Source organism: Rhododendron vialii, chromosome 3a (genome assembly GCF_030253575.1).
Source record: "Rhododendron vialii isolate Sample 1 chromosome 3a, ASM3025357v1".
Classification (NCBI taxonomy): domain Eukaryota; kingdom Viridiplantae; phylum Streptophyta; class Magnoliopsida; order Ericales; family Ericaceae; genus Rhododendron; species Rhododendron vialii.
The window spans coordinates 17,252,360-17,280,103 of NC_080559.1; the positions used below are offsets into that span (position 1 = coordinate 17,252,360).

The 27,744-nt window shown below is 37.5% G+C and overlaps 3 protein-coding genes across 3 annotated transcripts; 1 reads left to right on the forward strand and 2 right to left on the reverse strand.

Annotated features, from left to right (window-relative positions):
* The first annotated feature begins 306 nt into the window (after positions 1-306).
* LOC131318766 (probable membrane-associated kinase regulator 4) lies at positions 307-5,814 on the forward strand. The gene has a single exon (XM_058348734.1). It carries the CDS (start codon positions 1,094-1,096, stop codon positions 2,123-2,125), a length of 1,032 nt encoding a protein of 343 aa, XP_058204717.1. The 5' UTR covers positions 307-1,093; the 3' UTR covers positions 2,126-5,814.
* A 3,458-nt stretch (positions 5,815-9,272) lies between these two features.
* LOC131321166 (uncharacterized) lies at positions 9,273-13,789 on the reverse strand. The gene is made up of 3 exons (XM_058352173.1): positions 13,423-13,789; positions 11,799-11,932; positions 9,273-9,642 (listed from the first exon to the last, which is right to left on the reverse strand). Exons 1-3 carry the CDS (start codon positions 13,723-13,725, stop codon positions 9,273-9,275), a joined length of 807 nt encoding a protein of 268 aa, XP_058208156.1. The 5' UTR covers positions 13,726-13,789.
* A 2,332-nt stretch (positions 13,790-16,121) lies between these two features.
* On the reverse strand, positions 16,122-21,171 carry LOC131318767 (ankyrin repeat-containing protein ITN1-like). The gene is made up of 4 exons (XM_058348735.1): positions 20,992-21,171; positions 19,796-20,299; positions 18,340-18,749; positions 16,122-17,546 (listed from the first exon to the last, which is right to left on the reverse strand). The coding sequence occupies exons 1-4, from the start codon at positions 21,011-21,013 to the stop codon at positions 16,722-16,724; spliced, it is 1,761 nt and encodes a 586-aa protein (XP_058204718.1). The 5' UTR covers positions 21,014-21,171; the 3' UTR covers positions 16,122-16,721.
* Between the last annotated feature and the right edge of the window lie 6,573 nt (positions 21,172-27,744).

Genomic DNA, 27,744 nt, shown 5'->3' on the forward strand with positions numbered 1-27,744 from the left:
CGTATACCGGTATGTATATTATTTATTCTTACAGCTGATACTGAGTTTTTGGTTAAACACATCAATGCCAAACCTTGTGTCCAAAATGCAACCGACTTGCCGTTACAAAACAAACAAAAAAAGGGTCACTTTGTTCAAAAATAGTTTTGAAAAACGAGTCGAGTCGAGTTTTGAAATGCTCTAGTTCAGTTTGTTCAAAAATAGTTAAATTCGAGCTCGTTAGTGTTTGAAAAGGTTTAGCTTGAATCGAACAGATATAAAGAAGCCTAGCACGAGCTGTAGAAGGAAAAATAAAATAGCGTAAGGTAAACTATTACATATACGTATATTACCGAAACAAAATTCTCTAGATACATTATTGTGGTCATGAGCCTTCTCAAGCTAAGCTTCGACTAACTCGAGCTCAAATTATTTACAAAACAAATCCATAATTTGAGCTCAAACTCGTTTAAAAACTTTAACGAACCGAGCTCGAACAAACTCTTACCAAGCCGAGCCTTGAGCAACTCATGAGCAGCTTGGTTCACTTGCAATCCCACTTACCTATAAGTATTTCCGAACTGATCACAGTAAAAGTGCAATCCAATCATACTGCGGGGATATTTTTGTTAATCATCTTCCAAACTGATCACATAGGCCCCTCCAATATGGAAACTGCATTCAATTACAATACCCTGCAAGGAACCTGAACCACAATAAGAGAAATGATTATTGTAATAACTCGCACCAACAATCCTTTAATAATATCTCATGATTCTCTCTCTCTCTACAAAGAAAAAGAACATACGAGTGGAGTACAAAATTAAAAAGGGAAGTATTGAAAATTGAACCACTGAAACTTGAAGGTAAACCAAAAATAGAGACATGGGTCAGTGGTCGGCCTCTAAAAAAACTCCCAATAATGTTCTCAATATTATATTTGAAAGCATTCAAGGAATTTCCTGATTCTTTTAGACATCTTCCAACATTTATTATACATCTTTCAAGAACTTGGTACCACCAGTACTTTTAAAGGATGCTCGTCCTCCTCCCCATTTCACTAACATAAGCTCCCAACAACCATAAGCAACAGAGAGAGAGAGAGAGGTCTGAAATGGCAGTAGACCTCAACTCGTATGATCACACAGATGAAGAATACATAGACATGGAAGTCAGCTCAAACTCCAACTTCTTTTCCCACCCCACGAATTCCCCTCCACACGCCAGAGAATTCGAGTTCCAAATGTTTTCCAGCTCTTCAGAGAGAGAAACCACTACTTCCCCCGCCGACGAACTCTTCTACAAAGGAAAACTCCTCCCCCTTCACCTCCCACCGCGCTTACAAATGGTCGAAAAACTTCTCCAAAATTCCAACTCGTACAATCACAATACAACCGATAGCTTCGAAGAGTATTTCACCACTCCATTGACAACCAGCACAACCTATACCACTCCTACAGCCAACACCCCATTTCAATCGTGCAATATCTCTCCCTCTGAATCATTCCACATGAGTCAAGAACTAAACCCAAATAAGTATTTCTCAGAGTTCTCAACTGAAGAAAGCAGTTCCATCAATGAAGTTCCCAAAAAGTCCTGGACCAGAAAGCTTAAGCTAATCAAACAGTCTCTCAAGTCTTTTTTCAAAAAGTCCAGTTGCTCAGAGGAAGGGATTGTTCCAAGGGCCAAAGAGTATCAGAAGATTCAGAACAAAAATACGAAGTCAGAAAGAAAGCCTCCATTCGGGCAAATTCAGAGAGAGAAATACCACAACAGTAATACCATCTCAAGGAGCTTCAACAAGGAAAAGATTGCACCAGATAGTGGTGGTGCGCGACACAGGAGATCGTTTTCTGGGGCAATCAAACGGCTTTCAACGACTAAGTGCTATTCATCTTCATCATCAACTTCATCTTCTTCAAGTTTGGGAAATTCAAATGGGTCCCATGAGTCGAGATTTCTCAAGAGAAGCAGCAGCGTGAGTTCAGATATGGAGAACTCGATTCAAGGCGCGATTGCTCATTGCAAAAGGTCGCAGGAGGAATTACATTCGAGAAAGACAGTGAGCGAAGTTCCTTTCTACTCGTTGTCGGCTTCCAGAGTTGTTTATGAGCATCAAGAAAGGCCTGGACCCTGTAAAGATTGATGAATGCAAGAAACCAAAGAGGGAGAAATAAACAAGGACAAGAGTACAAATTTTGACTCCGTTATATATGTGCTCCTTTTTCCTTTCATAGTTTTGCGGAATGAGTGTAATTTGACTAAGGGTCGTTATGTACTATATTAGACAGGACAACCTTGTAATATTTAGGAAATGCAGAATAGAAGGTCCTGTTTGGTATATAGAGTTTTATGTACACTATCAAGCTTTTTATCACAAGGAATTTTAGAATTCCATGTCAGGAAGAACTCAACAATAATTGTTGAATTATGTTCTATATTTTCATGTTGCCTAAATGTTTTAAAGATTTGATAATGACAATTTACTGTTCCATCAGTTCAAAAGGGACCACAATAGCACATTTTCTGAACAAACTAGACTCGACAAATTTAGCAGAAGCTCCAAGTCTCAGTATTGGACGAACATACGGCTACTATATTTACCATGGATAATAAAAGGAACAGCACTTTTGAAAGAGAGGGAAAGCACTAGGGAGAAAACGAAAGAACAAAAACTTAGTATCATTTGTTTTTCCAAATCATGCAAATCATATCAAAGAAATTTGCAATCAATGTCCACCTTTCAGGTGCACTGCAAAATTGGTGCAATGAGGAGGATTACCCTGCCTACCCTGAGATAGACTCCATTTCGAGTGCAATAACTACTCTACAGTTCCAATTTAGACTAACAATGTATAGAGTCCAACAGTAAAAGAGTAAGACAACAGTAATCATCTCATAGTTTGTGCCGGAGGAAAAATTCACATCAACTAACCCAAGCAGTTATCGCAGGCTATCCTGAGAGAGTTTTTCTTCATATATTCTTCCATAAACATTTCAGACACTGGATGTGGTGGGGAACTTATATCCTTTTCTTCCCCTTTCTTTTCCAAAGCTTTTTCTAAGCCACTGAACCGGAACAGCCATTTTATATTTCATTTATTTATGCTATATGCATGGTAATTAGTCTACGCTTCTCTTCAAAATTAAGGATCCTTCCACCTTCTTACAATATTATGCTGTTGCAAAACCAAAGATTGTGCCCTCATAAGTCCCACTTTTTTATCTTTTCTATCTGATAGAACAAGGGTATCAAAAACCACATGCTCATTTTCCCACCATCACAAACGAAGGACAACATCAGTTGCTAATCAAGCAGTCGCATTCAAAAGATAGTAATACTATGAGCTGACATGTTTAGCACGTAACAGCTGAATCATAAAGTAATTTGAAAGTACCACAATTTAGGTGAAGATCAATATGACAATGTACCTTATAATCAAAGATAAATAAGAGGAATAATCATGACTGTGATTCCAATAACCTACCTGCTTCCCCTTAAGGACAATTGAGAAACATCTGAAAGCACTAAAACATTATTATAAACTCAATTTAAAGGGTAATGATTTCCAAATGGGCAATTAAGGAAGAGGAAATCTACAAATGCAGACAAAAAGCCTTTCAGATGGCTCTTTTTCACCTTTTTTTATTTCAAGTAGGTGCAGCAAACCTTAAACTAAGTTAACATGTCAGCCAGATCTTTGACAAGATTAGAGCCAACAAAAAGCAGTAATTAGACTAATTGGATGATGCTGAGCACTAGGGGCACTGATAAGCATGTAACAAGAGACTCTTTCCCCCACCCATTCTCCATGTATTTCTAAAGAATGGAAGAAGGAAAAGGCAGGGTTCACACATCAGAAGAATAAGTTTATTATCTATTATGTTATCATGTCAGCCTGTCTGTCTGTCGCTTGAATATCCTAGAAGCCAAGAATAAAATAGCAAAAGGGCACACTAACTGTGAACGGGTGAGACATTAATGGAGTAAACTATGCATTTTGAAGTACTTCAAGTCAATCTATAAGCCAATAAGCGTATCTCACTTTTTAGTTCAACTGGAGCATGTTAAGCTAGTGATCAGTACATACAAGGAGTATCAATTTTGGCAAAAAGTTAAGAGCATTGGCATAATCATATAAGGAAAAATAACAGTTGACATTTGTTTTTTAACACAAAGACAGCATAATCTGCTGCTGTCCTTCGGATGAACAAATTCTCACGGAGAATTATAAGAAGGTAGGTAGCTAGCATACATAAACTTTTAGATTCCGAAGAGAGCACAGAAATCTTTCCAGTTGATTTCATCTGGTGCACCATCCATGGGAGCTCCGTACTAAATTTTGTACATCTTTTTCAATTAACATGATCATATGGTTCGGGTTGCAATAATAAGGTTTGATGTAAATGAGCCTCGCACACTGCACAAGCAAGGAAGAGGGAAAAAGTGCAAGGGCTGACCAGTATTCGTTGTTGTCCATGACAATCCACTCCAGATTAAATACTGGAAGATTTTGACTTGCATGAAACGGCAGAACGTGAACTACTATCATGGAGTACAGTAGACAATGACATTTGCTATGTTCCACATTCATTACCAAGATACCATAAAACTACACATGAATATTACAACAGTTCTAGAGTTCCTATGAAATATAAGTTGCATAACAAGGGCAAAAAGATAGATGACATAAGCATAGCATCCTTCTCTTGCAGATATCTTTTGCAACAAAAGCACAGATATCTTTTCCTTCTCCTTTTATATGTTTATATGTTATAAGTGGAAACATAACTTAAGTTCTGAAAGTTTCGTTGCCCTAAAGATCTCCATATTGGAACTGTCAACAAAAGTAAGATGTATCAGTTCACTGGAAAGCGAAATTAAATGAGGCCCGATCGAGGACCAACAAAGCTGTAAAGCATGGATAAGAGTTGCAGGCGCAATATTGTGTAGGATTGAAGATTTGGTCGACGCCACGGTCATTTCCAGGTAGATCTTCTAGATATATTTCAAGATAGACTCTTCCATTATCCAGATTATGCAGTAATGACTTACCAACCAGGATTGACCTAGTTTACGCCCCCCAAAAAAAAAACCTTAGGATTGAGCATTTTAGGTGTAGAGACTTAACATTCACTACAGTTTTTCTCCTTTGTAAGGGGAATGAGACTTCTTACATTTCCATACTTGATTCTAATCACACACATACATCCATCACATAGTAACTAACAAACAAGCAGACAGAGAATTAAATAACGTGGAACTGAGAAAAGAAACCATTTATAGCAATGAATCCAGAAACTTTAGTGGTTCATATGTGGTCTAGAAGATATCCAACTCTCCATCTCAACTCAACTTGGTATTGACTATTAACAAGTCTGCAAAATGAGGTAAGTTGACAGGAAGTTTCAAAATTCAGGTGAGGAATTTCTTCCTTGATAAGATAGCAGTATCAAATCCTCAATACTCCTGTCTTTGATCACCTACAAAAGGATGAAAAGATCACATAAAGATTTATGCAGAAGATATGTAGGTACACTTAACCTGGCAGTACATGTCACAGTAGATTAAACACATCAGAGGTGATAAAGGCATGTCTGCCAGTGGATTAAACTTCACTTGTGGGTGCAACAGCGAGGGACCTATCCAGTCAATCAGAAACTCATTTGACAAGGAAGTTAGTTTCCTCATTTAGGTTGCCTATTTTCAACCATGCTATTCGTTACCCAGATCCAAATCCTGCTCAATCAAACAGAAAGAAGAAAAAGAGAGAGCCATTTTAGAGTGACCCTAAATTCAAACAAAGTAACAAAAGCGACACAGTATAAACCATCATAAACCATCGATATGGTGCGCTGTCAACTCTCTCTCTACCCTCTCTTGCAGACAACTTAGGATTTCCCTTTTTGGGAGAGGGGGGGGGGGGGGGGGGGCGCCTACCCCCGACCGCGAGCCCTCTCTTCCTCTCCTCTATTCTCCTCTCTTCCCCTTCTACTTCTCCCTCTTCCGTTTTTCCCACTCTCCTGGATCTCCCTCGTTGGTACTTGGGTGCAGCGACTTCAGGCCTAACGGCGCGCGGATCTGTATTTGTGCGCTCTGCTGGGCCCCAACCGTTTTTTCCATTGTTGGATGGAAATGGGTATGCTTAACGGTGATTGGGGGTGTGGCGGCGTATGGTGGTGGGTTCTTTCATACCCTGATGTTCGTCGGCTCCAATTTGGATCTTGCTGTCACCGTTGTCGGATCATTGATCCGATCTTTATCTTGGAGAAGCTTTTCTTGCAGGTACTGTTTGGTGGCGGCTGTGATTCCGATTTGGAATTTTCAGTGGCTGATGGCTATAGCAGTGGATTTGGACGGTGGAGGGCAGTGGGGAGGCGCGCTCCCTGGATGTGGACGGCGTCGCTTCTTTTCTCCGCCGCCCTTGGTGCTGCTGCTCATCACGTTGGTTTCCAGGTTGAAGGGGGTGGTGTGGTGGGCGTGTTGATGCTGCGGTGATCGGTGTCCGTTGGGATGGCGGTGGCAGTTTCAGCTCCAGTTGTGGCTGCAGACGAAGGATAGGGTTAGGGTTTTTGGATTCTCCGGGTTTGGGCTCGGCCCTTTAGGTCTTTCGGGCTTCGGCCTATTAGGAGTGGGTTTCGGCCCTTAGGTGTGGTCTTCAATTGGTTCCTTACCAATCGAGGTATTGGATCTTGGACTAGGCAAATGATTATTCTTAGCTCTGTTAGGAATACGATGCCGTTCTCTTTGTCCTATTAGTCTTTGTAATAATTTCAAAAATTAAGTATAAACCATCGACAAAGAATGAGAACTACGCGACAATTACTTAAATGCAGGAGCCAGGTGATTGCAGCCTGAGTATGATCTGCCACAAAGAAGTAGGAATTGTTTCCTAAATGGATGGACAGCAGAGACTACAAGAATCCTTATATATCTTTTTCTCATTGTTACCGTTATAACCACACAGTTGTTTACCCCTAGAGAGCTTTTTCCCTGCCCAGAGCAGCTTGACTGTGTCGTCTTGGAGAAGTTTCAAGTCTGGGAATTCCAAATTTTCAGGCCATACATAAGTACATAGTTGTAATGCGGTATTGAAGTTTCCCAAGAATCAGAAAAATCAAAATTCTAGGAATTTGTGAAAGTTTTCGCAATGCAAACTAGAACAACTAGGCAGAGGAGAAGATGAAACCTGTAATATTTAAACTCAACATATCCACCCCTTAGACGCTTAGATGGAACAAACTAACAAAATTAAGAGACTTGACACAATTGGAAGCATTGGTTAATCAATTTTTGTTCATATTACATATTCAGGAACACAAGACCAATTCATACTATACCGACATAACCGTCATCAGTGGCGTAGCCAGAAAAGATGGCTAGTGGGGGACCTTGTAACACACTTCAATAAAAAAAATTGTGATAAGCAATATTGCTAGAATAATAATAAAAAAAAACTTTTACTCTAGAAATTAAAAAAAAAAAACCTCACATATCTATTAAGAAAGTTACATACAACACAATCCGATTGCTTGAGTTGTCTAAGCGGATCAAGTCTAAGAGCAATTCAATACAGGAACTAAAATTCAATAATTAGCAATCTTGCTTCAATTAGAAAGAACATCTTTTCTTCAAATATTATTCCAAAATCTCCAAATTTGAATTGCGTTGTGGGTTCCATAGACAGAGAAAAAGAAACAAGACTATCGTAAAAATTGTAAACAATTGCTAAAGTATAATGTTTATAGCCCATGGTTTAGCCACTTATAAAATTTTGGACATTATGTATTAGAGAGTTTCAAATCGTAACTGGTGGCTATGTTTTCCCTAAGACATCTCATGTCGCCAGTCAATGGTGGAGCCAGGATTTAGCCATGAGGGTGACACCGTTCAATGGAAGTCTAGTTACATGTGGTGTGAAAAAATATGAAGAATAAAATTAAGCAGAAAGTCATTATAATTAGTTTTGTAGTTGGCTTTTCTTTAAAGGGGTTTTTAGAGATAGACCCCGTTTTTTTAGGTCCGGTCTTGAAATAGTCCTACATAATTATTTGCATTTTTATTCCAACCATGCCCATGCCTTCCTCATGCACATTAGCGCGCAGAGCTACAGATCATCTAGTATAGGAAAATTATCCAATGCTCCATGACCATTGGTGCACCATTAAAACATTGCTTAAATTTCAAAAAGCCATATATTTTGTTGTAGATATCTATATTGAATATGGAATTATGTAAGATTAAAAAAATATTCTTTGCTATGAGAACTCTATATGAGAACTATAGAGAACTGTTTCTATGAAAACTGTCCCTATGAGAACTGTTTCAATTAGACTGGTTATGAGAATTGTGTCTATGAGAACTGTTTATGAGAACTGAGGCATTAGAAAATACACAGTTCACATGGTTTCACTACACACTAAAATACACAGTTCTCATAGAAAATACACAATTCTCATGGACAATACACAATTCTCATAGAAAAATAAACAATTCTCATAGAAAAATACACAGTTCTCATAGAAAATACACAATTCTCATAGACAGTTCTCATGAACAATATACAATTCTCATAGAAAAATACACAGTTCTCATAGAAAATACACACACGAACAAAAATTGAACAAAAAAAAAATAATCAAAATCAAATATAGTTATAAATATTCAAATTTGAGTTGTTTTTGTCTTGCTTACGAGGTTTCACCTTCTCTAGTTCGACACCGAATTGTTTCTCCTCTCTGATTTACAACTTAGAGATCTGAAATATTCAATATCTACCAACAACTTACAATTCACATAGTCCACCACATAATTCAGATAGTCTCAACACACATTCAAATATACAGTTCACATAGATAGGTCACTTAGTTCACAAATACAAAATCCATATACGAGTGTGTATTTTAAAGTCCTACCTTTATATTCATTCTTGCCACTCCCAATTCAATCAATTACAAATTACATGGAGCTCATCTTGCTTGCGGGTCCCAGTGGCAGTGGACAATCAGATTACTTCTGTGAGCAATCAAATTACTTCTCCACAGCAAAATTCAGCAACACATCCTCCTCCACCTTCATTGGCGTCTTCAACGCCGGCAGAGACCTCGACGGCGGCATCTCCAACAAGCTCTCCACGCCCTCAGTGGCGACCACAACCACGATCCAAATCTACCGCCTCCTCCGCTGCTGTTATTGTACTGGTATCCGATCATGAGGCCGAAGTTTTAAATGCGTCGCCGGCGTTGGGAAATTGGAGCCATTGGAGTGAAGAAATGACCGAGTGCCCACTCTATTACATCGCCGTCGTCCATGTAAATCCGAACAGCAGATGGTGTTTCGGTGTCGAGACACTGACCGGAAATGGAGTTGAACGAGAAGATGGACTCGATGTCGGGCCACTGACCGGAAATGGCATAGTTCTCCAGCCACGTTTCTTCTTCCCGATCTTCGCCACCTGTTCCGGGAGCTCCTTCTCTTGTGATCTCGGCAAAGCACGGCTCTCTGATGGAGTCCGAAGCGGCAAAGATTGTGACGAGAGAGAGAGAGAGAGAGAGAGAGAGAGATTTGTTCTGGTTCTGGAATTTGGTGAAGGGAAAGGTAAAGAGAAGCAGAAGAGAAAGGGTGAGACGAGTGTGGAAGAGAATTGAGGAGATTTTCTTCGTCTGGGGCAATAAAGTCATAATGCAAGTATGCAACATTACCGAGCCTATTTAGGTTCGAGAATAGTATTCAGGGTTGGGATCAAACCGAACTTAAAAACTAGGATCTCCCTCTAATTTTCTATTTTTTAAAAAAGAAATAAAGGCTTGCTCCGACTCTCATATGGTATTCAAACGGAAGACGTTACGATATTAATTTTTCTTGATCCCAACCAACCATTCTCTAAATTGCAATTTTTACAGGATTTGTACAAAGTATTAGGGTTTTTTTTTCACAACCGTGAATACCTAGTCGAACCACGCTAGGCTATAGAAACAATTATGTGTTCGAAAGTGAGAGTGACACCTACCCCACCCCCTCTCTACTTGAGCACCATCACAAAATAAAATTGACAAGTAGCTCCAACAGCCGTCGCTTTCCGCTTCCTCCCTTGGCAAGCACCAGAAAAAATAAATAAATTGACAAATTTCAATGATGCCGGAGGCAATAAGAAATTCTTCTTTCACTCTAAGTGTAATAAAACAAGTAATCCGTATATTATTCATACAAATATGTTAATCGAAATGTTTGTGTATTCATTTCATATGTCAATTCACAATTTCACACACATGCAGTAAAAATACTACATTTGGAGGAAAAAATTTAATGTTTAAATGGGTCACATTCCTCTCCAATTAGTGAAAAACTTACAAACCTTGTGGAGAGTTTATGCAAAAATTTAGAGAGAGAGAGAGAGATGGGAGGAGGTTTTTAAAAGAGAAAAAAAGTATATTGATGCTAGGGAGACACGAACTCCAGTGCCAGAGAACTAAGGACTTGGCACATGTTTTAACCCCTCCGCCAGAGTGCTCTTTGTGCAGATGTCTCATAGACCACCCCCGCGCCCCCCCCCCCCCCCCCCCCCCCCCCCCCCCGCGGCACAAGACATGCTACCTCTGCGGCTCCGCCCTTGTGGGCAGTGATGTGCAAAACAAAGAAATCTAGTACCTAGAAAAAATTCAAAAAAAATCCCGGGCCCCCGCTGGGTCTAGGCTCCCTCCGCAACTGACCATCCTAGATGCTATTGTATATAAGTTTATAACTGCTCTAAAGTTACTTTACTGATATCACATAATGATCATAGATAAAACCCCTACATCCAAGCCTTGGTTTGAAAAGTAAATCAGATAAAAATAAATAAAGCCAAGAATATATCATGGGTTCATTTTAACATTTGACTACTATATCAGAATCAACAACATAGTCGTCAAAATCGTACGATTCGCGATTCCATTCACGATTAATGAAAAAACGATACGAATCTACGAGTGCATTGAGGTTTAGACAAGATCAGTGGTTGGATTCACAATTCGATTCATGCAAATATAACAATTTTTGCATTCGACGAATTTGAAACCAGCTTTATCTTCATTTTTCTTTTGAAAATCAAAAATATAACTTCAAAAAATTGTTGTGTTAAAAAAAAATTGTATTTCCATGCAAAATTTGTTAATCAGGATATTTATTCTTTACGGAGAATGTTATTAACCTTTTTCTCATTTTTTCTCCAACATTAAAATCTTCATCTGGATATTTTCAAGGCTAAAGTAACTTATTCTCATGACCTATCTGTTATTAGTTTGGCAAAATTTCCATAACCTATTATCATATGAGTCAATAGATGGGCTCAACGTATTTGAAACGTTGAGTTATTATCACAATTTGATAGATATAATTATACAAGTAGTATTGAACATTATTGATTATTAAATATCTACATGAACATGAATTTTGACAAATCGGGATCTATTTAATTGCCGTATCTTCTAATTCATAGATCATGGCATTGCTCAGAGCCGCAGACAGCCCACGTATGTTGCCATATAAGCAAGTTGCTTACTACTAGGCTACATAATCATTGTTAAAATCATGCATATTATTGCATTAAGACTGAGCTTTCATTTTATAATGAATTTTTTATATCTATGCATGTTTCTATCATGGCCAAATCTTTACGATCTACAATTTGATGCGATTCACGAGTCAGAAAAGGGCCATTTTGAATCATGATTCGATTTAAGATTTGACTCAACAATAGGAGACTAATGGAAATTATTGTCTTGGACAAGAAGAATAAAGTAATCAAACAACATAATTTACTTTGCTGAAACAGGAATACCTATTAGGAGCTGCTTTAAACTGGATTCTGGAAAACCCATTAGGTGATAACTTGAGCTGAATTCCCTTTCTGTGTTTTTTAAAAGGGTCTTTCAGCAAGTAACTCAACAAAGGCTTGTTACGTGGAATCTGGTCCTGTCATTGGAAACTACAACTTCAGAATAGACTACTTGAGCACCAAATATAAAGACATCAGTGTTGTCTATTAGTTTGTAAGAGTTACTGAATTAAGATTGTAAAGCATTGGGCCTTCATGTTATACATCAATTTATCTGCCAGAACCAATGAAACATGGATAATGCAAATAGTCCATCATCTGATCAATTGAGTGCATTCTTTTTCCTTTCAACTTCAGAACTACTATCTCAACAACCAACACACACCAAAAAAAGGCACCAACTATTGCCAATAAACAGCATCTTCATGTAAAATTCTACTGACACGGAAAGTCATTGCACGCTCATTTAGTCTTTGTCCCACTGAGTTTTGTAAGAATGAACTTGAAAATATCCGATGGAAGAAGATGATCCAAATCCAGAATACTTTGGGGCATCACTGGGAACTCTCCAAAATGAAATTTCAATGCAGTGTGGAGCTTGACAGTTCTATACACAGAGGCAAGACGGCACCTGGTTGGGTGTGGGGTCGGGCGACCCCATTTTACTACTAATATATTGAGATTTCTTTTAAATTAAGCAATTACCCTAAACTAATTGAGTCTTTGACACCAGGCTGGATTATTTTCCTAACTACACATCGCTCTCACTTGTAAAACTAAGAGGCAGATTGATTAGAAAAAAAGGCAAAACATGGCCTTCGCGGAATCACCTTCTTTATCAACGACGTATCTGTTCTTTCTCGCAGCTTGGTTCAACTATCTTGTAGTCTTCAAATGAAAGTCATTGAGATAATTATTTTTGTAACCCCAACCGTTTATTCTTTAAATCTCTATTTTCTCATCATTTGTGTAAAAAATCAAGCTATTTGGATACCGATAAGTACTTAATTAACTTCCTTAAAGTAAATTTGTTTTTTTCCAAACCGGAGGTGGCATATGCCATACCCCTCCATATACCTCCGCCCCTGTTCATGAATGACCCCATCCTGGAGTCGCCACGGACTATACACCGAACCAAGCACCTATCCAAGCTATGTTTTGTATTCTGCTTCATGGTAGTCAAACAGTGGTGAACCCCGCAAATCTAGTGTTCTGGTATGTTTATAGTTTTGATTTCTTTTACTTTGTGTATTTGTGGTCTCTAGATCCTGGGTTTTTTTTTTTTTTTAAGTGGTCTCTAGATCCTGGGTTAGCGCTCCAAAGAATAGAAACTTTTGCACGAGAACCTGAAGGCAGGTAAGGAAAATACTTATAAAACAGTTTCTACAAGCCCTCACTCAGCTAATGAGCCAAAAATTACACAAGTGAATCCGTATGTCAGTTGATACGTCGGAACATTTTAAGTCTTTTTTATAAACGTAATTAGTTAAATGTTACTTGAAAAATTAAGGTTCATGTCAGCAAAAAATATATACATAGAAAGCGATGCATTATCACTAAGGGAGAGAAGACAAGAACACGAAAGCAAAGACATAAACAGAAATAAATTATAAATGTACAGATATACCGGGGAGACATAGGATTTGGCTTCTGATAAAGCTCTGGATAGATTGATGACTGCAGTGAGGTGAGAATTGAGAGAGAGAGAGAGAGAGAGAGAGAGAGAAATTGACTGGTTAAAAAAGTAAGGGAAAAACGAAAACCTAGCTTGGTTGTGGTGGTGGAGGAGAGGAGAGAGAGACGGGGCTGGAGTTGGGCGGCCAAGAGTAGAATGGCAGATCGAAGGTTGGAGATTTCCGTGACGTCTCCGGCGATTTCGTCGACGGTGGTGGTGGTTGTGCAGTCGTGCAGGAACTCCGTTCGCCGCCATGCTTCACCTCTCGAACCATCTCCAACGCCACTGTAACGACCAAATGGCCAATTAACCGATTAACGAGTAATTAAAAACCTCCCGAGTTAATTACTACTCCTACTACAATAAAATAAAATAAAATAAAAATGTGTTTACAAAAAAAAAAAAAAAGCCCCCCTCCACCAACTTTTTGCGCAGTTTTTTTTTTACTTAATTTTTATCAAGATGAATCAAAAATATATAAATCTATAGATCAAAGTTTTAAAAAAAACACATATGATGAGAAAAAAGACCTAAAAATCATTTTTTTTATGTAGACCGGTTTTTTGGTCTTTTTTTGTTGTTCTGTAAGATTTTTATTCAACCTTGGTTTACATTTTTTTTATTTTTTTATTCATCTCATAGAAATGGACAATGTGACGTAGAAATTAATTTAAACTAAATTTAGTATGAATTAAGATACTAAAAAATGAAAAAAAAATATGTCTGTGCTTTTGGAGAGGGGCCTCAAGCGGACTGATGGGAACCGTTTGGTGGCTAATATCTGGGGCTTAAACTCTAGAATTTTCAGTCCCTAGTTGGCTGTTTTTGTCTAGTTCTGTTGTTTTTAGTTAGCTGGTGTTTAGGCTTTGTTTCTTATTGATTAACTTGTTAAGGCTCCTTGTTGGTAGCCATTTCAAAGTCTATATTGAAAAACTCTGCGTATTCTATTTGTGTTGTTCTGTAAAGTGATTAATTTACCACCAAAAAAAAACTAAAAAGACAGCCAAAAAGTTGGACCAAAGGATGAAAACTAACTAATTAAAGTGATGGCGTCTTTGCTATACAAGCTCTCACAATGATTTTTATTCGGTTTTACTATATTTAACTTTTATTGACTTTATTATGAAATACTCGTGCAATAATTTTTTGGGTCTATCTTGTGATTTCTTAAGGTACTTTTATGTCGTGATGATTGTTGACGACAGGAACAAGAAAACCACATAGTTTCATGTAATAGTAGTTTTTATGTATTAGTGCGTTTTTGTTAATTATGTGTTTATGTTTCTACGAATAAGAAATTTGTTAAACAAAGAACTAATTAATTCCAAAATTGTCATGAAAATGGAAAGAAAAAAAAACCATCGTTTGAGAGCGAGAATTAAGAGTAGAAACGGAAGATCCTATTCGAAGATTATATGACCTAGGATATGACAAAAGAAGAACTAAAAGCTATGGAATTTGTTGCGCTAATACACTAAGATGAGTTCTATAAAATTGGGAAAGTTCTAATAAGAAAAAGAAGAGTAAAATTGAGAAGGTGCCAAGAAGTCAAGAACATAATTTCAGCTGGAATATTGTGAAAAGAAAGATATTTTTGATTGGATTGGATATTCAATGGAATTATACAATACCAGGGGTGCCCCTACCTGTCAAACCTTGCAGTGAACTTGCACCGCAAATGTTCCATAGGCCTTCAAATTTAATGTATTTTCAATTTAACCTCCAAAGTTTAAAAAAAATATTTACAATTACGCCTTTGTTGTCATCTTCCGTCGAGTTACAAACGAAATTGTTAAATGTGTACTGTTCATCTAACGTTTAATATTTATTTGGATCCATTACGGATCCTATAAAGATGATTCAAATTGCAAATCATTCTTAAAATGTTTTTTATAGGTTTCTAAAAAAAATTAGCCCAATCCGATATCGGTAGAGCTCTCATATGAGTTAGGACTCGCTTAGGGCGCTCATTGAAAGGTCTTAGAGCCAATAATTCATTATGACCATTTAAAAAAAATTATCAGAAAAATAAAATCTTTGCACCGGTTCAAACAAATTGAAAATTTGAGAACTTAATTTTTTAACCATAATTTTTTTAAAAATTCACAAACATATTGAACCGGATAAAAAAATTAAGTGCTCAAATTTTCAATCTGTTTGAACCGGCGTGAAAATTTTATTTTTCTGATCATTTTATCCTAAATGGTCATAATGAAATTTTATCTCTAAAACCTTTCAATGAGCATCCTAAAAGAGCCCTACCGATATCGAATTGGGCTAATTTTAATAAGGAACTTATAAAAAAATATTTTAAAAATGACTTACAGTTTGAATCATTTTTATAGGATCCGTAATGAGTCCAAATAAATATTAAACGTTGGATAAACAGTATACATTTCAAAATTCTATTTGTAACTTGATGGAAGATGATGGCAAAGGCTTAATTGTAAGTTTTTTTTGTAAACTTTGGAAGTTAAATTGAAAATACGTTAAGTTTAGAGATATGAGACATTGCGGTGTAAGTTCAGCGATTTTTTTGAATTTTTCCCACATAAAAATCTAAACATTTATCTCATACTACATTCCACTTTTTCAGTTTTCACCACTCTCCCATGAAACAAGATTTAGCACACAATCCTGAAGATGGAATGTGAAAGGCTAATCCATGCTCTACAAAAGTTTTTCATAAAGACACCTATGAATCATACAACCACCAATTACCCAGAATCCATACCAGCCTACCTAAGTTGCATCGTTGGTTGATGATGCCAACTAGTCAGAAAATTATGAGGATATAGCCACTAGTCAGCCCTGAGGGGAGCAGTGATCAAATATTACACAGCAAGTGTAAAACATACTGAACAAACACTATACTAAGAAGTTGAAATATCCACCTTTCGGAGCCCACATCAGGTAGATTCAGTAAGCGTAGTTTCAAATGATCATCAATGCATACTCTTGCAGCCGAAAATGACTGTAATGGCTTCACGTAATTTCATACTTGATTACGAGTCTCAAGAAATTACTAAAACGTAAATAGGTCTTCAACTCCATATCTGCAGAACAAAATGAAAGTACTCACCATTTCCCTCTTTCCCCTTTACCAAAATAAAAACCAAGGCTTGACATATGCATACTATGCAACCACAGGATTGCAACGTTCACGATCTTTTAGCTAGTCCAACTGAAGATCCTTTCCCTACTTTGTTCCCTTCAAATTTTCCAACCCCAAAGGTTATATAATAGGCACATTAAAGGGCATAAATCCGATCAAGTTCCGAGTTAGAAAACTCTGAGTGATGCCAAGAGGTGGACCCACTCCTATGCTTCTCCTTCTTCCTCATTGACCGAGTCCTCTTTGACTTCACCACATAGTAAGTCATGGTGCCAAGCACCCCAGCCATTATGACTCCGCCAACAACTGTAACCAAAATCGCTGCCCACATGTACCGCCGACCAACCACTATATAAGAGGCGGCCATGAACGCCACAGAGGTGCAAACAGAAGCCAACCACATCAACTTGTTGATCACTTCCACTACCCTTCTCTCAGCTTTTGTCTCTCCTCTAACCAACGTGATTTGAACCACCACAACAGCCAAAGACGTAAATAGGGCAATGGCATTGAAAATGAAGAAGATTTTAAAGGAAATTGTGTTTGCCACCACGGCTTCTCCACTGTCAAGATCCCCACCTGGTACTGTGAAAATAGCCGCAAAAGCAACTGTAGCAAAAAGGACGGCGACCACAGTCACTGAGTTAGTGGCATTATTGATCCCCTCACGATGGAGTTTTCTGAGCCTTTTAGCAATTCCATGGACGTTTTTGTTGGTCCTCATGGTTTGTTCAAGCTGTGTGTGTACGTCTTTCTTGATCTGAGTCACGGTTTTTCTCAACTCATCCCTTGGTTGGTTCAGTTCATTAGCTCTGACAGCACCATAGCGATAAAGGCACTCTTTTATATTGGAGGAGTCCTCAGACAGGGGAAGCCCTTCGGCTATGTCAAGAGCTGTTTTGTGATCTCTGTTTAGGGCATTAACATTGGTGTCTGGGAGGCATAACAACTCATTCACAATCTGCATGAGTAAGAAGGTTACAAAAATGGGAAAAAATAAAAGGAAATCAACAGTGATCCAATTGATATCAAGGATGTGTTCGAAGTCGTGGAAGGGAAGAGAAAAGAAAAGAAAGCAACAGAAGGAAGGTGAGAAGTGTTACCGAAAGTGTGTTTATTTTCCATTGCTTGGTTTTGAAAAAAGAAAGGAAAGTTCAAGGATATTTGTTTGTCCTTGTTCTGATCTTAAAGAAAAGAGGGGGAAAAAAAAGAAGAAGAACCCCAGTGAACAAAGAAAATAAGTGAAACAACAAGAGAGATTAAAAAGAAAGGAAAGTAATTTCCACTTGTTTTGTTCCCCTCTTTCCAAATACGGAATCAAGCACGCAGGGGAATTTTTTTATATTCTCTTCCTTTCTCTTAACCTCCAGACAAGAACCCTAATGTGTAGTAGGTGAACGTAAATATGCTCGTGCTAGCAAAATCTAGGTCCATAGGAAGTTCATAATAGCCAATGGAAGTAATCAGATGGGATAACACACACATGAAAGATAATAATACTCCATTCCAGTCAGCAAAATAAATTAAAACGATATTATGTCAACAACCCATTAAATTAACCTGTTTTGAGAAAATTACATGAGTTTCTTAAGCTCATTAGAGAATCCACGGGCTTGCAATAAAGATGAAAAGTTCCCATATTCAATTCGAAAATTTCAGGCCTTGCGATGAGCTGGAAAAAATTGTAATTTGTGAGAAGAAATTAGTTCATTGGATGTTTAATTACTGAAATATACATCGTCAACAAAACATACCTCAGCTCGTTTTTTCCTGGTGGCTATATGTAACGCTGTGTTGCCAAACTTGTCCGGCAGCATCACAATGGCAGCATCAGCCTCTAGAAGCAATTTGACAACTTCACAACTAACCCCTTTTACAGCCATATGCAATGCAGTCTGCCCTTTCTTGTCAGTCCTTCTAGCCAGCTGTGGATCTTTGTCGAGCAACGCCTTCACAATGTCCATGTGTCCCTGTCGGGCAGCCAAATGCAATGCATTTTTGCCATTTGATCTAGAAATCTCTAACAAGGTACAATCCTTCGATAGTAGCTCATTGACTACAGTTGTATGCCCCCTTGTTGCCGCAGACATGAGAGGGGTTGTGTTTGATGGGCCGACTGTTTTAGTAAGCTCTGGATACTGGTCTAGTAACACTTGAACAATTTCTGCAAGGAAGGGACCATGCTAAGCTTACTGTAACCAGTCCGGTTTATCACAGAACAGATCACAAAAAGAAATTTAGCAGGGAAAACTTATTCATCTTAGTGAATAAATGCAGTCTGCAAAGAAAGTACATATTAGGTCACATACACTCTTAACTAAATCTTAGGCCAGCAGAAGTTTTGCATCAACATCCTGCACAAGTTGATTAGATTACCTCAAAAAAATTAATTGGTGATTTTTTAAAGAGAACTGTCAACACCATGTTTGCTCTTTGGAGAAGAGAAAAAAAATTCTCAAAAAATTCATAGGCTGCTAGGGATTACAACTTTCCTGACATTATTAGCAGAAATTGAAAGTAAAAAGGTAACCAATTTCAACAATGTGTAGTGGATATGCTTCAATGAGCTTACAGCTTTAAGTGAGCCAATCTTTATGTTTGGCTCATGATATGAGAAGAAATTGGAAGAACTAAAACTGAGCAAGACAGAGTATAACTTTTGCCTCGTGAAAATATATGCCCCCACAAAATCTCAAGACAGCTGAACCCCCAAAGCCACCTTGTTCCTGATGGAACTCCTGCAGTCCACCAATTTGGTCTGACCAGCTAGTAAATGCCTAAACAGCTTGCAGTGAATCTTTAGAAAAGCTACACCACACAATCATGTTTAAGTGACAACTCCAGTGTCAATTGCAAAACAATATCCTATTTGGTTTATTAGAAAAACTCAGCTGAACACCACCATATTTTAATAACTAACTGAAGGTAATCAACGATCTATGATGTTCAACATCATCTAAGTTAATATTGCAATAGAAACATGGTAAAGGACTTCATGCATGGCATTTCTAACTTTCCATATCTGCAGTCCAAATAATCATCACTTTCTTGATATAATGAACTCAGTCTCAACTCAATAGCAGCTGAAAAGCCATAATCATATTCATAAGATACGACGGAACAGTGAGGTTCGTAAAAACCCAGTTAGAAACAAAAAGGAATAAAACTAACTAATAAACCTATTACTTAGACAAAAGCTCAGACAATCACCGTGGTGTCCTCGACTGGCAGCAATATGGAGAGGATCAAACCCAGACCGATTCTTCTTTGAAACGGTATCATTATTAGCATACTTCAATAACTCCTTCACAACCTCAAAATGCCCCCTTTCTGCCGCAGTAAACAGTGCAGTCTCCCCCAACTCATTCACCTCATTGACCACAGACGCCCGGATCTCCGCCACCTCAGCATCAAAGTCCGCTCTGCTCAGCGTCCCCACCATCTGTGAGTCAATATCGCCCAGAATCTGCTTTACCGCTGCCAGATCACCCCTCTGCGCTGCCAGATGCAGCTCTGTGTCGTTGTGCCTGCCGGTCACCTGCTTCACATACTTCTTCTTACCTGCCTGGTCGATCCGCTTGCCGGAATTTGATAAGACCAGAGCAGGCGCGGTTGATGGTGATGGGGACAGCGATGGAGATGGATCAACAATAGCGTTAGGGTTTTGGTTTGATGGCGGAGTCATTAGGCCCTTTTCTAAATCTCTTTCTCCTCCTATCCAATCATCACTCCAGAGTAAATACAAAGCTAAATTCAAACATATAATCAAGCCATTTCCAATCCTTACTCCGTTTTTTCATCAATTTCGAGTACAAAATAAAAGCACACTACCACAACAATGGTCCTCCAGTAAATCTTCTAAAACAAATCTCTCAACTTGTCCCAAAAACATTTTAAACCAGTTTTGATGAAAAACACTTGAATGCCCCAATTCTTACTATTGCTAAGCATTTCATCAGGCATCCATTAAAAATTCCAAGCTTATCCGCAAAATCTTCTTCCACCAAATTTCGTGCAGAACATGAATCTATATCGATTTGATGAAAAATTAAGCTCCTGCTCAATTTTCTATATCATGCAGGTGCAAGGATTGGAGCTCATCCTCTGTCCTTTTCTTTCCTAGCCAACTTTAAATTTCGTCAAAGGTTTGGTGAAGGATTGGAGATGCCTAGCAGCTCATTTTTTTCTTGTTTGTTTACGTCAGAAATTAGCTTATGGAGTCTAAAGTTGCAAGCACTTGGAGAAGAAAATCAGATTAATTGTCATTTTCGCGGGAAAAATTTGTGGAAAATATTTCTCGATTAACTTCACATAACAGCTTGTTTCAAAGTACGGACAGAAATGATCTCGGTCGATGTAGTTATCATAACAGAGAATCAGGAGAATAGAAGTTTGAGAGAGAGCACCTTCGTCGATAGCTGAAGCCATGCCTGGAATCAATGATGAGAGAGAGAGAGAGGAGTCGTCTGGTACTGGAAGAAAGTGAAGCGACAGACAAGAGTTGGGGGGGGGGGGGGGGGGGAGATGAAGAATCAATGATAACAAAAGGACAAGGACAACAGGCGAGAGGAAAGTGAACGGAAAGAGGTCTGAAAGAATATATCTTTAGCCTTTTGATTTTACAAGGATAAGGAGTATATGAGTATTTTTTCCCGATGGCTTTTTTCATTTTTAGGTTTTACTTTTTAGTAGTCGAGTACTTAAATTATTTGTTTGTAATGGCTCAGCAATGGTGCCCCTAAGTTAATATTCTCTCGGTCCCAAACTAGGTTTCTATAAAATTATGTAGATCTTTTAAAAATAAAAAAAAATCCGTGTTTTTATTTTTGGAATAAGTTCTGAAAAATTAAACAACTAGATAATACTTCAAATTGGTGCAAACGAATCATTTAGACGGAATTATGAATCCGCACAATCCCGGCCGTCCATTTCGGCATTCAATGGTTGAGATTTGCTTTTCAATTTTGACCGATAATAATTAATTTTCAATCTAGACCATTTAAAACACTTTTGGACATGCGCGATTGATCGCCGTAAACTTAATTTAGGGATTGTTTCATAAAGGAGTTTTTCTCGTTCCTTTAGAATTAGAAGGACAATAAGGGCTCTATAAGTTCACTGGGCTCATTTGTTTTGGATTCAATCAAACTTTTCTCATATGCAAAAATAGTAGAAGTAGTAAACTAAAGTGATTTTTGTACAGCCCTGTTCTGCTAAGTTCGTATCATGTTCTACTAAGGGTTCTTAAAAAATAGTAAGTGTTTATTGTAATTTTTAAACTTAAAAATAATATATTTACAAAAATAATTTTTAATTTTTTTGCACTATTCAAAAGATCTCATGGAGATCTTTCAAACAAGATCCATATTACACAAAAATTATTTCAATAAGTCAATTATTTTTAGGCTGCTGATTTTGTCACTCCCTTTTTGTTAACACCACTCCCCTGCAAGTGTATGCAAAAATACATTTGCAGGGGAGTGACGTTAACAAAAAAGGGAGTGGCAAAATCATTTCCCTATTTTTAAACTTGAAAATTGTAAATAAATACTTATTTTTTACGAACCTTAGTGGTGCACAGGTCCAAGTATTAGTAGTATGGGAATACGTTGCACATGCATTCAAATTCACAATCTCATCCTTAGAACCAATTACAAGGGAATTAATTTTTAAAAAATAAGTTCTTATTTATAACTTTAAGTTTCAAAATAATGGATTTACTAAAATAATTTTTTGTGCAATATGAATCTTGTTTGATAAATTTTGATGAGATCTTTTGAACAATGCAAAAAAAATAAAAAAATTATTTTCATAAATACATTATTTGTAAATTTAAAAATTATAAATAAATACTTATATTTTAAGAACGCTTCATGGAACGGGCCATTAAAGGGTGTTTGGTAAACTCATTTTTCCATTATCGTTTTTCCCATTTTCTTGTTTTGGATGTTTGGCTGAGAAACCCAAAACTAATTCCATGAGAATGTGTGACACCCCGTAGCCAGGGAAAAGACCTGGCCGTGGTGACCTTAGGGCTTGATGGGAGAGAAAAGACCCAGGTAAGGTTGTGGTGACCCTAGTCACAAGTCCCCACATCGCTTGGTAAAGTATAAGTTGTAAGTTATAAGTAATAGATTATGACCATACCTTGTACAAGGTCTTATAAAGCTGTGAGGGCATCAAAGCTCATTGGAATTGCACAGTTAAGCATACTCACACTGGAGTAGTCCTGGGATGGGTGACCTACTAAGAAGTCCATAGAGCTTGGGTGGCAAAAGTGGACAATATTGTATAGGTCAAGAGCGGGTCATTACAGATGGTTTTAGAGCTTGTACCAATCGGAAATGTGGAAAAAATCTTGACCCCACATGAGGACCTGTGTTCCTAAGTGGGGGAGATTGTGACGCTCCGTACGCTCCGTAACTAGGGAAAAGACCTGAGTGGAGACCGTGGTGACCCTAAGGCTTAATAGGAGTCACGAGTCTCACATTGCTTGATGAAGTGTAAGTTGTGAGCTATAAGTAATAGATTATGACCCTACCTTGTACAAGGCCTTTTAAAGCTATGAGGACGTCAAAGCTCATTGGAACTTCACAGTTAATTAAGCGTGCTCACCCTGGAGTAGTCCTAGGATGGGTGACCTACTGAGAAGTCCATAGAGCTTGGGAGGCCAAAGCGGATAATATCGTACAGGGCAAGAGCGTGTAGAGACCCGTATTTATTATATCAATGTTAATATTTTATAAGTGCATGATTATTGATAAAGAAATATGAAATAATAGTGTTTATGTGATTTGGGGCTAAAGTGATGGAACCGATTGTGAAATGGTGCAAGTGTGATTTGTGGATATGTGTGTATATACAGGACAAGGAGATGTGTGAGAAACACAGTCCCCCCCCCCCCCCCCCCCCGTCCATTCTCTTTCCTCTCGGCTCTTTCACTCTCTCTCCAAAATTCCACCCAACTCACTCAAAACCCATACTCAACCTCCATTTCGCATTCTACTTGAGGTTTTGGGCTTGCTCTTCATGCAAGAAAGGATAAAATGATATCTAGGCTAGAGAGTAGTCTTCCCATGTCTAGTCAATCTTAGGTCTAGGTTGGAAGCAAATTTAGGATTATTAAGGCTAGGATTGTGTGCTTGAAAAAGACTATAAATGGGCTGTCACATTGTACTTAGGCTTGAGTGTGAAGATGGTAAAAGAGGTAGCTTGCTTGAGTGACAAAACACATGCACACACTTCACTCTTTCTCTCACTCTCTCGGCCTCCCTCTCTCTCTCTCTCTCTCTCTCTCTCTCTCTCTCTCTCTCTCTCTCTCTCTCTCTCTCTCTCTCTCTCTCTCTCATACTATGTATAAATATATACATATATATATAACCATATACGTGTACTTAGAGAATCTAGGAAAGTAACTTTGGTGGGTAATTTTAGGGTTAAGGCTATAAGTCTTAGGTTTGTATGCATGACAAGGCTAAGGTTGCTTCTTTTAGAAGCAAAATAATAACTTCTTTTGGTATGACTTGTCTTGTCAAATATATATACACTTTGGTAAGTCTAGTCTCCATTATCCAAAGGATAAAAATTTCCCTAACATTTGTTATCCAATGGTTAAAAAGGTAAGTAAGGTTGATATGACTAGGTTTACTTCTTTTAGAAGCAAAGTAATGGCTTCCTATGGTCCAAGATTCCTTTATGATTTGTCTTGTCAAACATATATACATAATGGCAAGTTTAGTTGCTATTATCCAAGGGATAATATTTTCTCTAATATTTATTAACCAATGGTTAAAGGGATAATGATGATAGGTATGTCTTTGATATGTCTAATCAAATCTAGGTTCTCATTATGACAAGTCCTTCTCCTATTACTCAAAGGACAAAAATTACTCTAACAACTATTGTCCAATGGGCAAGAGGGAAATGATGGGACGGAATATATTCTTGGAAGGAATATTCTTTTGAAAGTGACTTTTCAATGGAGAGAAAGGACAAAGCACTTTCTAGGAAAGTGACTTGACCAAGTAAGCATGATGATGACCTTCCTAGGCCTAAAAGGTTCATAAGGGTTGGAGAGGTTCATAAGGCTCAAAAAGATCCATCTAAGGTTAGGAGAATGTAACTAGGTTAAATGGTGACTAGGTTTCTCTAACCAATTGGTTGGAAACTAATTCCACTAGCCAAGTAAGATTTCTAGCCAAGAAATGTAATTTAAAAATTTTATTTAACTCATTAGGAAAATATACAAGTGCTTTTATAAGCATACTTGTCTTTAGAAAATGACTAAATTGTTCGGTGCGAAAGGATAAAATTTTATAAGTCTCAAATCTAATTATGACGGATTATTAAAGTTAACAGAAAATTTTAAGAGCAAAAATTCAAGTAATTAAAATAAAATTCAAATATTTAACGAAATTTTTATTTACCAAAAATCAGGGTCATTACAAAGAGCTTCAAAACATCAGGTCATAGGTTAAAAACGGAGTTCAAACAATATACCTATATCCATTTAAAGTTGGACTTTTAGCTTCGGAAAGACAGAGTTGCAGAATAGTTCTGCCAACTTCAACTTAAAAACTGATTTTGCTTAGGAAATTTTAAGGCACAATCTTTACATATTTTGAAGGATAAATAAGTCTAGTTTCAAAATCAGCAAACAGTGCACAATTTCGATGCTCATGCTAAAAGATACACCTATTTTTCTAACATGTGACAGTGCTGACTACATAGTGACGAAATTGAGTGCAGCTAGGTCCTGGAATTTTTTAGCTTATTGTACTTCATATTATTTTTTGAAATTTTTACACAATATAGTAACTCATAAACGAACGTTTAGTAAAAATTTCAGAAATTTACAAGCTTTCTAAGTGCCTGTAATAATTTCGTGAAAAACTGGTATGTATCAAGTTGAAAGGTTCTAGAGTTCCATCAAAATTCCATGAAAAAGAGTTCCATAACCTAAACTCTAAAACCCCAAAATTAACCTAGTAAATCATAGATTTAAGCTTGTAGAATATAAAATCTAAGATGAAGGATTACTATACTTGCCAAGTAGGGTCTCAATTTCATTCCAATCAAGACCTCTCCTAGGTTTTCCCCTCTTCCCCCTTTTTCTTCTTCTTCTCGTTGTTTCTCTCCCTCTCTCTCTTGAGCGGTGAAGATAAAAGTAGAGGAGTGAATAACACGTAGACTCTCCTTTTGTTTTATCGGGCCTTAGGAAGAATTATCACTTGTGATTCTTTGAAGTGGGGTCATGTGTTCCTAAGTCTTTTTAGCAAATAAAATTAAGTCTAAAACCTACTCAATTAGCTAGAACTCAACACGTACACCAATCACAAATTAATTTAAGATTCGGGATATTTCATGCTCTTCGGTGCGTCTCTGTCCCTTCAAGTTCCTCCACAAATAGCACGAACTCATCCTATTCCTTGTCGCCATTTCTGTAAAATCTGAAAACCCACAAATTCAATACCTAAAGGCAAGACTTTTACGGACAATTTATTAGATCTGAAAAATGGGTCCGTTCATCAGTGGAATTGGTGAGAGCTAGGGTTTGGTTAGAAGGCAATGGGGGTGATGATGGTGAGGGGAGTTATTAGGTGGGGTTGTGGTTAATCAAAGATCGGCGAGGGAGGGCGGTGGTGGAGTTTGAGATCGGCAAGGGAAGATTTATTACGTTTTCTTTTAAAGTACTTGTTCCATTGGGTTGATGGAAAAATAGAAGGGGGCTGAGAAGGAAATAACCAAGTGCAACATAGTAAAAAAAAAAACAATCCATAATTCATTTCCATCCCATACCCAAATACTATTTTTGCTGCAAAACACATTCTATACATATCATCCAAATATTCTACCAAATATAAAATATATTATGACCATAAGTTAAAAAGGCAAAAAGGCAAAAAAAAATTGAAAATAAAAGGAGCTTTGGTGATAAGGACATTGTATAAGGGTTATTGATGGAATTAGGACATGAATGTTTTCTGTATAGGTGCCAGGACAATAGACTCCTGTTTTTCCAAAAATATCCTAAATAAATTAAAAGGAAGGAAAATTCGAGAAAAACAGACGAGCACAAACCAAACAGATTTCAACAAAGCGTCGGCACAGAGGGTGTTCGGGAATGGCAGCGCGCCGGTGAGGCCAAGGTTGTAGATCTCATAGTCGAACTATACTGGCTGGTGGTCTGATTCTGTTTGATGTTTACCACCTTTTTCGGTGAGTTCCGACCAGTTCTGATCTTTCCCAATGAGTACCGACGATGCTGAAACAAAAGAAAATTCCAAAGGAAAAATGAGAAGAAGATAAAAGCTAGATTGGTCTTATTTGCATCTCGTCGCTAATAGATGTTCCGGCAAACCACCTACGTTTTGTGAGCGTAGATTAGTTGAACGAAAATTATGAAGGAGAAGAAAGACAACAAATAGTCATTGTATTCTTGGCTCTTGCCTCCTCACGTATGACTTTTCTTCTTAGGATGAGGTAATAAAGGTTCTTTGGGAATAGACAATATAGTAGTTAAAGGTGGCAGTGGGTAAATGTTTGCATTGGAAAGTGCAATAGTCTTTAAAAAAATGTACAACAGTCTTATGCATTAGACTTTCGTATAATACTTTTGTATAAACATAAACATATTGATTGGTTTATTCACGGATGAGCTATGAATAAGACATTCACAGAGGTGCTTGACTTTAACCGTCCATTTTAGTAATTAATGATCCGAATTTTAAAGAAACTTTTCCGAGAAAAAGTCCGAAAAGTTCTTTTAAACTCCGGATCTTCCAAAATACTTTGAACATTCGGAATTCACCTTCGCAAACACTTTTTTATGGCACACTCCGTAAAAAAGTATTTCTCAAACATATAACCTGATATTTTTGTGTACTTTTGTATAAACATAAGCATTTGAGATAAGAGTGTTTTGGATTTTTAGTAAAAAACCACAAATAACACAAGTAGATGACGTTATGTGCCACATGAAAGGAAAAAAAGAAGAAGAAGCAGATAACCTTATATTGCATATTTTATCACATAAATAACACAATTAAATACTCATAGATAATGTTAGTAGTATATTAGACGTGTGACACACAAATCACACATAATTTTATATGTATTTTTTATATGTGACACCAAACTAAAATATACCTCCATTGCGT